Raw genomic sequence first — 12,528 nt, 5'->3', positions numbered from 1 at the left:
AATTAAATGCCTGTGCAAAAATGGTGGGACTTAATGCCCAAGTGCAGGCAGCCCTCAACCTAACAACTGCAACATATGAAAAATGGTTAGAGAAACTGGGCATGGCTAGTTTAGTGAAGGGAAGGACCAGGGGAGACAGGATAGCAGCCTTTCAATATTTGAGGGGCTACCACAGAGAGGAGGGAGTCAAGCTATTTTCCAAAGCACCTGAAGGCCAGAGAAGGAGTAATGGATAGAAACTGACCATGGAGAGATTCAACCTAGAAATAAGGAGGAACTTTCTGACAGCAAGAACAATCGATCAATGAAACAGATTGCCTTCAGAGGTTGTGGGGGCTTCATCACGAGACTTTCTAGAAGAGATTGGACTGCCATTTGTCAGAAATGGTGTAGAGTCTCCTGCTTGAGTGAGGGGGAGAGGTTGGACTAGATGACCTATAAGGTCCCTTCCAACTCTGTTAATCTTTCAGTTCTGTTAGTCACAGTCCCTTCTGAGCTAAGACTATATATCATACATGATACAGGTAAATCCATCCCCCTTTGCCCGTATGACCTCTTGCTGTGTCTCTTGCTCTTTTTTCAAATGCTTCCTAGGGGTTGTTGAAGTTTATCGAGTCACCAAGCGCGTGGAGCTGGGCATCAAAGCCACCGCCGTCTGCAGTGAGAAGCTCCAGCTGCTCCTGAAGGATATCGATAAAGTGTGGAATAACCTGATTGGATTCATGTCCCTTGCAGCGTTAACGGTAAGTGGCTTTTGAATACGTAATTGCTTGAGGAACATCTGTGGGGCCAGGAGAACGGTTGAATTGGATTGTATCTGCATATTATTTCATTAAGCCATTATGATCACTGCATACGTGTGGGTGGCAGCAAATATATTTCTGAGGCTAAGTCCAGATAAACATAGAATAAAATATGGAATGGAATAGAATGGGAAAAGGAATAGGAATAGGAATAGGAATAGGAATAGAATAGAATAGAATAGTTGGAAGGGACCTTGGAGGTCATCTGGTCTAACCCCCTGCTCAGGCAGGAAAACCTATATACTGTTTCAGACAAATGGTTAACCAGTCTCTTTTTAAAAACTTCCAGTGTTAGAGAATTCCCAATTTCTGGAGGCAAGTTGTTCCACTGGCTAATAGTTCTAACTGCCAGGAAATTTCTCCTTGGTTCTAGGGTGCTTCTCTCCTTGATTAGTTTCCATCTAATGCTTCTTGTCCTGCCCTCAGGTGCTTTGGAGAATAGCTTGACTATTTGAATAGTCCAGCGACCTGATTGCCTAGATCTACCTAGACTAACTCAAAAGGTTAAATTCAGACCAACCATCAAGTAAGCCATACCCCAGCCAAGAAACTGCTAAAGAGCCACCAGCAAATAGCCCAACCAAAGAATCCCTAAGACTGCCTCCACCCACCCAGACAGGCAAGACACCAGAAGATAAACTGACAGCAAACAGCACTCCTTACTAGCACTGATGACGTTACCTAGTTAGGGTAATGAAACGTCCGCAAGAAAACAGGCAACCTCAGAGAGCAACAAGGACCCTCAGTTTTATTATCCTAGTACAGGCATTGCCTGAATTATACAAGGCCTTCATTCCAGGAATCCCTGCCCTAAGTTAATTTTCATCAAGTCTGGGGGCATGTTGTGCACATATAGAAACCAATAATTGACATTTTTGCAACCCTGTGGAATTGTAGCTAGTCCTCAGCTTATTGACAGTTTGTTTAACAATGGTTCAAAGTTACAACAGTGTCAGGAAAAAATTACTTGCAACCTGTTCTCGCACTTACAACCGTCGCACCACCCTGTCAGTCATATGATTTGTAATTCAGGCACTTCACTTCGAACAAGACTTAACATTTGCGGTTGGTTGCAATGTCCTGCAGTCACCTGATCATCGTTTGCAATCTTCAATTCTGTTTTCCAGCAAAAAAATGGCCACTGGGGAAGCCCAATTTTGCTTAACGGACTGCATGATTCCCTTAACAGCCATGTGATTCACTTAATGGTAATTTATTTAAAAACCACTGTAAAAATTGTTGTAAAGTTAGGTCTGACTTAGGATGGAAATTCTGGTCCTAATTGGGGTCAGAAGTCAAGGACTTCCTGTATCACCTCATGAAGGAAGGAAGTTCAAAGGAAGAACATCTGCTTTATTCGGAGGTCTCTCTAGGACAGTGAAGGCTAACCTTTTTGTCCTCGCGTACCAAAAGCATGTGTGCGTGTGCGCTCACCCATAATGCAATACATGTGCAACGTTCACATACACCGTTTTGGACTTAGCAGGCCTCCCTGAAGCCTCCTTGGACCAAAACCGGACTGCGGGGGGAGGCATGCACACCTGTGCCCCATTTTGGGCCTAACAGGCCTCCCTGAAGCCTCCTGGGACCAAAAACAGGCCGTGGGGGGGCGGCACACACACCTGTGCCCCATTTTGGGTTTAACAGGCCTCCTGGGACCAAAAACAGGCCGTGGGGGGGCGGCACACATACCTGTGCCCCATTTTGGGCCTAGCAGGCCTCCCTGAAGCCTCCTGGGACCAAAAACAGGCTGGGGGGGAGGGATGCCACACACACCATGCTCCCCCATGCCCCCCTGTGCATGCACGCACGTCTCCTGCATACATGGCAGAGACCTGAAAATTAGGTGGCTAGCGGAAGGTACGCCCGTAGGCGCAGTGGAGTTGAGCGACGGTTTGCGTGTCTGCAGAGAGGGCTCCGCGTGCCACCTCTGGCATAGTGCCCAAGGTCGAAAGAGCAAGGCCTATGAGAAAGGCCTCTTCCTACTTATGTTTATTTACATTTATTTATCTCCCACCTTTACGATTTTTACAAAGAACTCAAGGTGGCAAATATATCCACCACACCTTCCTCTTCCTATTTTCCCTACAACAACCACCCTATGAGGCGAATTGGGTTGAGGGTGCGTGATAGCAATAGCAGTTAGACTTATATATCACTTCATAGGGCTTTCAGCCCTCTCTAAGCAGTTTACAGAGTCAGCATATCGCCCCCACAGTCCGGGTCCTCATTTTACCCACCTCGGAAGGATGGAAGGCTGAGTCAACCTTGAGCGGGTGAGATTTGAACAGCTGAACTGCAGAACTGCAGTCAGCTGAAGTAGCCTGCAGTGCTGCATTTAACCACTGCGCCACCTCGGCTCTTTTGGTGATGGACCCAAAGTCACCCAGTTTAGCTTTTATGCTTAAGGCAAGACTAGAACTCCCGTTTTTTTAGCCTGGCACCTTAAACACTAAACCAAACTGGGTCTCACAGTTCCAGCACAGATCCTTCCAGACAGAACAGGCTCTTCTAGAATTAAAGTTTGATTGGCTCATTTCTTTGCTCCCCAGAGAAATGTTAAGATCTTCCTCTTTTTCTCCCTGCAGCCTGATGAAAACTCACTGGATTTCTCCTCCTGCATGCTTCGCCCAGGGATTAAAAACGCTCAGGAACTGGCTTGTGGGGTCTGCCTCTTAAATGTAAACTCCAGGAGCAAGGCAAGTACAGCGGCCATTTTCATCTCTTCTTCTCCCCACTCTGCAATCTCTCTTTCCATTTTGCTCTCCGGGTTTTATTTTCCCCCTCTTTGTTTACTATACTCATTTTGTAAGGCAGGGAACTCCAAACTTGGTAACTTTTGAGGCTTGTGGACTTCAACTCCCAGAATTCCTCAGCCAGCATGTCTTGACTAAGGAATTCTGGGAGTTGAAGTCCACAAATCTTCAAGTTGCCAAGAATGGAGAGACTCCTGTCATGAGAGCTTGAACAGTATGGTCATGGACTGCATTCATACAACTCGCTTATAAATTTAAATAAATAAAAACAAATTACACTGGTTGTAGAATTAGCCGGTTTTGAAGGTTTGCACAATACCGCAAACTAAATTAATGGAACGGCCAGGCTAAACCCATGGCACAACAAAACCGCGCTCGTCAAAATCACGGTGATAAAATCGCGGCGCTAAAGCCGCAACGTCATCACCGCGCGTCATCACCGCTGCGACAACAGCGCGGCAACAGAAGGGCGCTTTAAAACGGCGCCGCGGCAGAAAGCCGATTTCAATTAAGGTAAGGGTTAGGATTAGGTTTAAGGGTTTGTTTTAGGGTTAGGTTTAGGGTTAGGTTTATGGTTAGGTTTAGGGGTTTGTTTTAGGGTTAGGTTTAGATTTAGGTTTAGGGTTAGGTTTAGGGTTAGGTTTAGGGTTAGGTTTAGGGTTAGGTTTAGATTTAGGGTTAGGGTTAGCGTTAGGTTTAGCGTTATGTTTAGGGTTAGGGTTAGGGTTAGGTTTAGGGTACTGAGTGCTTGGGAATGCACGGATTTGCCCTCCGCGATTATGTCATCGCGGTAGGGTCGCGTTTTTCCTTAGCGCTTAGAACGGCGCGAATTAGTCTTCGCGCTTATGTCTCTGCGGATAAGGGCTTCGCGGATTTGTGGTGGAACCGGCTAAACCACCCAAAATATAAGCAAGTAACCTAGAGAAGCAGCTTGTGGGAATCTTGTGGCCAGTAGATTTGTAACCAGCCAGTTGTGTAAACTCAGCCAGAGAATCTTAGCGTTGGAAGAGACCCTTGAAGTCATGAAGCCTAAATAAGAATAATACGACAATATCAAACCTTTAAGGGGACGCAGTGGCTCAATGGCTAAGACGCTGAGCTTGTCGATCAGAAAGGTCGGCGGTTCGAATCCCTAGTGCTGCGTAATGGAGTGAGCTCCCATTACTTGTCCCGGCTTCTGCCAACCTAGCAGTTCGAAAGCATGTAAAAATGCAAGGAGAAAAAACCTTTGGTGGGAAGGTAACAGCGTTCCGTGCACCTTCAGCGGTTAGTCATGCCGGCCACATGACCCCAGAGGCATCTTCAGACAACTCTGGCTCTTCGGCTTTGAAACGAAGATGAGCACCACCCCCTAGAGTCAGGAACAACTAGCAAATACGTGCGAGAGGAACCTTTACCTATCAAACCTTTCTTACTCTTAGCAAATTTTTCCTGACATTCAACCTGCCTTTCTGTGACTTAAATCCATTATTCTTTGCCCTTTACTCTGGAAGAGCAGATTGCAGGCTTTTTCCAGATGATCCTTTTGCAAGTCCCATTACCTCGCTGGCCATCATTGCTCAAATCCAAACATATCTATTTCTAGGGATTTAGAAAGCATTCTGTGCCCAAATGGCTGATCTGTGCTGTACAAACCAAAATATGCATGTTTTGAATGTTTGGTTTCTGTTACAGGCCAAGATGTGAATTTGGAGCAGAAGTGGTTTTGGTAGGGAGGCAAAAGGGCAGGGGTCTCCAATCTTGGCAATTTTAAGACTTGTGGACTTCAACTCCACCTGGCTGAGGAATTGTGGGAGTTGAAGTCCATAAGTCTTAAAGTTGCCAAGATTGGAGACCCCTGCAAAAGAGTGTCAAAAACCCAAGGCTGGGCAGAAGAGTGAGGGTAGAGAAGGGAAGAGGTAGTAGAAAGGTTGTTGTTGTTACTTTATGTTATTTATTTATTTTAATTGATTCTTACATTCTTACATTTTAATCATTGCTTTTTATTGTTCATAGTCCAAAATTTCTTGGCATGAAGTGAATGGCCCTGTCAACTTGATAAATAAAATATCATTCATTCATTCATTCATTCATTCATTCATTCATTCATTCATTCATTCATTCATTCATTCATTCAAATAAGGGCCACTCATTTCATGAATATTTGAATGAATGAATCAATGAATCCGTAAATGAATGAATCCATGAATCAATGAATGTAGAATGGGAAGACAGGCCAATGGGAAATACCACACCAGAAGCTTGTTTGGCAATTCCTGATGACCAGTAATGGAGAATATTTGTAGCTCGGGATTGAAATGAGGGGCCTTTGGTGCTCTCTGAGCTTGGTGCTCAACCAAGGGCCCCTCAATTCCTGATGAGACCATCACAGTGAGGAGGAGATAACCAGGATGGTGCCAAGATCAAAGCAGTGGACAGGCTGGTGAGAATTACTGCAATGGGATATCAGCAGTGGCAAAGAAAGAAGGGAAAGCAAAGCAAAGCCAGAGCAAGAAGCAACGGATGGAAATTCATCAAGGAGAGAAGCAACTTAGAACTAAGGAGAAATTTCCTCACATTGAGAACAATTAATCAGTGGAACAACTGGCCTCCAGAGGTTATGAATGCTCCAACACTGGAGGTTTTTAATAAGATGTTGAACATCCATTTGTCTGAAACGGTATATAGCTGGGATGACGAACCTATAACACGCGTGCCATAGGTGGCATGCAGAGCATTTGTCAGGCCATGGGAAGTCACTTACAGTTTGCTCATAGGTTCATTTTTTGCCCTCCAGAGCCTTCAGGGAAGCCTCTGGAAGGCCCCTGAAGACTCCGGAGGGCTTAAATCTACTCTATGAGCAAACCGGAAGTCTGTTCCTGAACTTCCGGTTTGCCCATAGGGCTGTTTTTTTCGCTCCGGAGTGGCAGGAGAGGCTGTTTTCGCCCTCCCCGGGCTCCTATAAAGTCTCTGGAGCCTGGGGAGGGCGAAAAAAGCATGCAAAAAATGGGGGGTCGCGCCTGGCATGCGCACATACATGCTGGGGGGGGGTTGCACATTGCATTATGGGTGCAGGACACCCACGCACGACACACACACCCCGCGCTCCCCCCCACTTATGACAAGCGAGCCAAAAAAGGTTCGCCATCCCTGGTATATAGGGTTTCCTGCTTGAGCAGGTGGTTGGACTAGAAGACCTCCAAGGTCCCTTCCAACTCTGTAATTCTGCCAGGAGAATGTCCGTGATGAGTGGTCTAGTGACCAGAATCTGCCGTAGAAAGGGACCTGCATATCAGCCTTGCCCAAGGGTGGGTTGCTGCGGGTTCTGCCCAGATTGGCCAAACCAGTAGTAGCGGCAGCGGGAGGCTCCACCCACCTGCCCGGATTTTTCTGCACATGCGCAGAATTGTTGAGCGTGTCCAAACCGGCAGTAAAGAAATTGGCAACCCACCTCTGGCTCTGCCAAAGATTTCGCAGATTTTGTTGCAGCCAATACCAGAAACCCCCCCAAATATGGCTTCTGCCAAACCAGGACAGATCCGAAAGATTTGGAAGAAATTTGGAACGTGGTTTCTTTTGGGGGTTCAAACCAAAAAGACATTCTTGTTTCGTGTACATCCCCCGTCACATTTTCTGTTGGCGAGGTTGAACTTTCAACCCGCCGATTTATCCTCCCTGTGCTTGTTTGCCATCGTTTAAAAGTGTCTTTCAGAATCTGTCTTTGGAATGAAGTTCCCCAAATTGGACACAATTTGCAGAACACAATGGCAAAATATAGCAAAACAGTCATCGTTCTGCCATTTGGAAATGACATTGATTGCAGACTGAACATTTGCCATTTTAGCAATCACAGTAACCCTGCTCTCTTATATTAAGTTTGTCCAGTCCTCATAAATCAATGTTTCTCATTGTTGGCAGCTTGAAGATGTGTGGACTTCAATTCTCAGAATTCCCCAGCCAGCAACGCTGGCTGGGGAATTCTGGGAGTTGAAGTCCTCACATCTTCAAGCTGCCAACGATGAGAAATACTGATATAAAGCATTACCAATCCAGGTTTCCTACAGTTTATATATTTGATTCCCCCCCCCTAATTTCTTGAAGAATTCCCCTTTTGTCTTTATTAGAATTCATTGTTATTTTCAATCCGCTTCTCAGACATCAAACCATCTCTCATAATAATTAACCTGCCCAGTTTCTGCATTAGATAAGTATTCCCTCCATCTTTTCTTTCAAGTCATTATTGAACATTTTGTAAAGTAGCAGATCCAGCATTGAGCCTTGTAGCCCAATCCTTAAATGACTTCTAGTTTCACAAGGAACAATTGAAAATTCTTTTGGACCATGATTTTTAAGACAGCTGTGGAATCACTTAATGCAATGGTCCCCAATGTTTCTGGTTCCATAGATTGACAGCAATGATGGGGTTGAGTGGGGATGGTTTTGCACATGCAAGTTAGATCCCATGGACATGCAAATGTGTTGTGGCCCACCAGCAGAGCTGGCAGCAGATTCAGACAGTGAGGAGGTTGGGGAGGAACACGGGCCAGTCCTGGAGTCTGGGAAAGGCTCGGACGAGGGCTCTGCATTAGAGACAGAGATGGGGCCAGGGCTGTCCAACAGTTATCAGCTGCCTTCGGAGTCGGAGATCAGTGGGGCAGACGAACAGCTGGAGCCTGTTCCCGATGTGCGCATGTGCAGAGTTGCCAGACAAAGGCAACAGCTGGAAAAGGGTCAACTTGGGAGTAAGGCCACAGGTGGACGGTGAATGGCCCCACCCATAGGGAATAAAAGAGGAGCTAAAGGGGAGTGGAGTTTGCAGGAGACAATTAGTTCATTCCTGCAGTATTGTGGTGTCTGGAAGATATTGCCTGGCCACTCTCCAAGGCTGATAAAGGTCGGGGATTGTGAACTCCTGTATTTTTCGGAGTATAAGACGCACCAAGATTTTGAAGAGGCAAATTAAAAAGAAAAGTTTTTGCACTCTGCAGACATCCCAAAAATGGCCCATTTTTTGTCAAAAAAAAGGGCATGCATAGCCTTTAGGAGGCTTGTAGAGTGCTCCTGGGGGCTGGGGGCCCAAAAATGAACAAAAAAACCGGTCCATTTTCCATGAAAATGGGCTTGTTTTTTCCCCCAAAAAAGAGCATGCATAGCCTTTAGGAGGCTTGTAGAGTGCTCCTGGGGGCTGGGGGGGGGGAGCAAAAACAAGCAAAAAATGGCCCATTTTTTTGCTCCTTTCTGCCCTCCCCAGCCCCCAGGAGCACTCTGGAAGCCTCCTAAAGGCTATGCACAGCCGTTTTTGCAAAGGGGGTGGGGTTTTGGGAGGCCAAAAATGCTGTATTCGGTGTATAAGACGCACCCAGATTTCCACCCTCTTTTTTGAGGGTGGTCTTATACTCTGAAAAACACGGTAATTACTATTGCTATCCATGGCGATTAGAATAGGCTGGATTCGGCTTAGCATGGCAAGATGGAAGGGGTTTTCATTGGCAATCTCCAAATCTTGACCATTGGTGGGATGAAGGGTCATGACATGGAGCGTTGCTGACAATTTCTTTTGGTTTCGACATTGTTTTCAGAAAGAAGAAATGCCTCTGGAGGAACATCCTAGAGAAGTACGAATTCACAAACCTTGTCTGGTTTGTCCTCCCCTCACTCTTTTTTTCTTTTTAAACTGTGTGTCCCAAACAAGATGTTGGCATAGCTTTGGGCCATTGTTCTCCAGCCACAATCTCTGTTGACCCCCCCTTTTCTCTTAACCCGTTGATCTTAATCGACTAACCCAGCACTTCCCAAGTCAAAGGACCTCCTGCTTCTTCTTAGTCTTGTCAGCATGCCGGTTGGTTTGTGAGTCGCTTGCTTTGTGCTGGTGTCCCTTGTGTGGTGACTGTTGAGTTGTCAGTTTTGTAGTCTGTATTATTGGTGTCTTATGTGTGTCTATGGCCAAGAATTTCTGAACTCCATGGTGGCTCCTTAATAAGAGAAGGGTGGATAGAACTTCTTCTTCTTCTTTGTTTCCGCTTTAACAATAAATTCTCAGTACCTTGTTCTTGAAGGGTGGCTCAGTGGCTAAGACGCTGAGCTTGTCGATCAGAAAGGTCAGCAGTTTGAATTTCCCACGCCGCGTAACGGAGTGAGCTCCCATTACTTGCCCCAGCTTCTGTGAACCTAGCAGTTCAAAAACATGTAAAAATGCAAGTAGAAAAATAGGAACCACCTTTGGTGGGAAGGTAACAGCGTTCCGTGCGCCCTCAGCATTTAATCAAGCCGGCCACATGACCACGGAGACATCTTCGGACAGCGCTGGCTCTTCGGCTTTAGAACGGAGATGAGCACACCGCCCCCTAGAGTCGGAAACGACTAGCACATATGTGCGCGGGGAACCTTTACCTTTACCTTGTTCTTGCATTGTTTCTGTTGCCCTTTATAGGTACTCCTCGACTTATGACTGGTCACTTAGCAACCATTTGAAGTTATGACAGATTTACCGTATATACTCAAGTATAAGCCGAGTTTTTCAGCCCACTTTTTGGGCTGAAAAAAGCCGCCTCGGCTTATACTCGAGTCAGTGAAAAATTTGCCCGAAATGGAGGAGAAAAAGGGGCGGGGCCATGCCGCTGGGTGACGCTCGTGAATGGCCCGGCGCCCCTGTGAGTTTCCCCTCCCTCTGTGTCACTTTGCCACGCAGCGCGCACCGCACCATTCCCCCTCCTCACGTTCTAATGTAATGCAGGGCTGTCTTACGATTCCCCTTCCTCCCCCTCCTGTCGCTCTGCAACGATGTCCCACCTCCTTGTTATGGCAAGCAGCCACATAGCGATGTCCCACCTCCTCTGGTACAGTGATCCAATGATAGGAATCACTGTGCCGTGTGTCATAGGAGGCGGGACATCGCTCCCGCGGCTGCACGGGACATCATTACCGGTAGCTGCTGCATTTCCCACTCTAGGCTTATACTCGAGTCAATAACTTTTCCAGTTTTTTGTGGTAAAATTAGGTGCCTCAACTTATATTCGGGTCGGCCTATACTCGAGTATATACGGTAACTTTGGTCTGCAGGAAGTCCTTGACCTACAGCCATTCATTTAGTGACTGTTCAAAGTTACAGTTGCATTGAAAAAAGGAACTTATGACCACTTTTCACATTTATAACGATTGCAGCATCCCCATGGTCACATGAGCAAAGTTCAAACATTTGGCAACTGACTCATATTTATGACGGTTGTAGCACCCCAGGGGTCACGTAATACTCTGTTGCGACCTTCTCACAAGCAAATTCAGTGAGTGAGCCAGATTCATTTAACAACCATGCTACCAACTTAACACCTGCACCTGATTCACTTAAGAACTGTGACAAGAAAGGTCGTAAAACGGGGCAAACCTCACTTAACGACTGTTCCCATCGCTTAGCAGTGGAAATTTTGGTCATAAGCAGAGGACTACCTGTCCCTAGAAGACAGATTCAAAGTTCCAGTTTCTGAACGTGCTTATTCACCCCATTCTGACACATTCCACCCGTTTTTCACCAGTATAGATAACTGGCTAATCAATAATGATATCCTGCTCTTGTCAGGATTATGAAAGAATGCCTTGCATGGTGGACTAGTCAGCAAGACTAAAATTGTATGTAGTAAACTGGAGAAATGGAAAGAACTTTGCCTGCCACCAAGAAACTGAAAAAAATTGCAGGGCAATGATGAGAGTTTAGAGCAGGGGTGTCAAACTCAAGAACTTGGGGGCTGTATCCAGCCTGCGGGGTGCTTAGATCTGGTGTGCGGGGCCATCCTGGAAACAGCGAAGGACCGGCCCGCAGTGCCTCTGCCTAGTGAGAACGATGTTTGGGAGGGCTGCGGGCAGCCCTTGCGAGCTCCGTTTTCACTGGCAGAGGATTTGCAGGCCATCACAGCCAGAAACGGAGCTTAGGAGCCCATTTTCACTGGTAAAGCGCTGGGTCCACCACAAGTACCCCAGACACGAGTGACATCTGGCTGGCCATGCCCCCCCCCCCCAAGATCAAACACAACCCAGATGCAGCCCTCAGTGAAATCGAGTTTGATACACACACACACACACACTCACACACACACGGTTTAGCATCACCAGGAAGACATTCCTGTCCGGTAGCTGATTTCACCTCACCTGGCAAGGAATATCTTCAAACCTGACTGCACTTCTTTGTCTTCTCAGCCTTACAAACAGTCCTCCATTTATGACCACAACTGGAAACCAAAATTTCCAGCACCAAGCAGGACAGTTGTGAAGTGAGTTGGGGCGGGTTCTGCAACCTTTTGGGCATGTTTGTTAAGTGAATCGCAGCCACTATTACCATCGTTACGCAAATCCATCTTTTCCCCTTGACTTTGCTTGTTGGAAACTACCTTGGAAGCTTGCAAATGATGATCGCATGACAACCCCAAACACACACACACACACACACAAACACATGGAGACTACCACCACTGTAAGTACATGTCGGTTGCCAAGCACCCGAATTTTGATCACGTGACCGTAGAGAGGCTGCCACGGGCGTTACGCGTGAGAACTGGGTTATAAGTCACCTTTTCTGGCACCGTTGTCACTTTCGAACGGTTGATCAATCGTCGTAAATCGAGGACAACCTGCCTTTGATAAGAGCATTTCTAGATTCAACTGGGATTAAGCGCCACTGCAATTTGGAACCAGATTAGATCAGCGTTTTCCAAATCCTTGCTCACTTTGATGACGTGTGGCCTTCAACTCCCATAATTCTCACCAATGGGTACCCTAGATGTGGAATTCTGGGATTTATACTCACTTTATGGTCATTGTAAGTATATACACAGTATACACATACAACGAAATTCACATAACACCCAGAGACCAGGCCCAACACACATAACAATCCCCAAACACACACCCCAAAATTCCCCACCCCTAAACCACCCAAGCATCCACACAAGAGACCAAGTAGTGCTGTCCAACAGCTCATTGATGGTGGCCCTTTAGTTCAT

The 12,528-nt window shown here is 46.4% G+C and overlaps 1 protein-coding gene across 1 annotated transcript in view; it reads left to right on the top strand.

Annotated features, from left to right (window-relative positions):
* Window positions 1-12,528, top strand: part of SYNRG (synergin gamma) — a 94,756-nt gene that overhangs the window by 81,183 nt on the left and 1,045 nt on the right. Inside the window, exons 18-20 of the mRNA XM_087717135.1 lie at window positions 595-743; window positions 3,392-3,502; window positions 9,118-9,153. Of these exons, the coding sequence (XP_087573261.1) occupies window positions 595-743; window positions 3,392-3,502; window positions 9,118-9,153 (296 nt within the window). The remainder of the gene's footprint in view (window positions 1-594; window positions 744-3,391; window positions 3,503-9,117; window positions 9,154-12,528) is intronic.

Source organism: Thamnophis sirtalis, unplaced genomic scaffold (assembly GCF_051295495.1).
Source record: "Thamnophis sirtalis isolate CommonGarterSnake01/CBP01778 unplaced genomic scaffold, rThaSir2_p1.2 scaffold_6, whole genome shotgun sequence".
NCBI lineage: Eukaryota > Metazoa > Chordata > Lepidosauria > Squamata > Natricidae > Thamnophis > Thamnophis sirtalis.
This window is presented reverse-complemented; position numbering and strand designations above follow the sequence as displayed.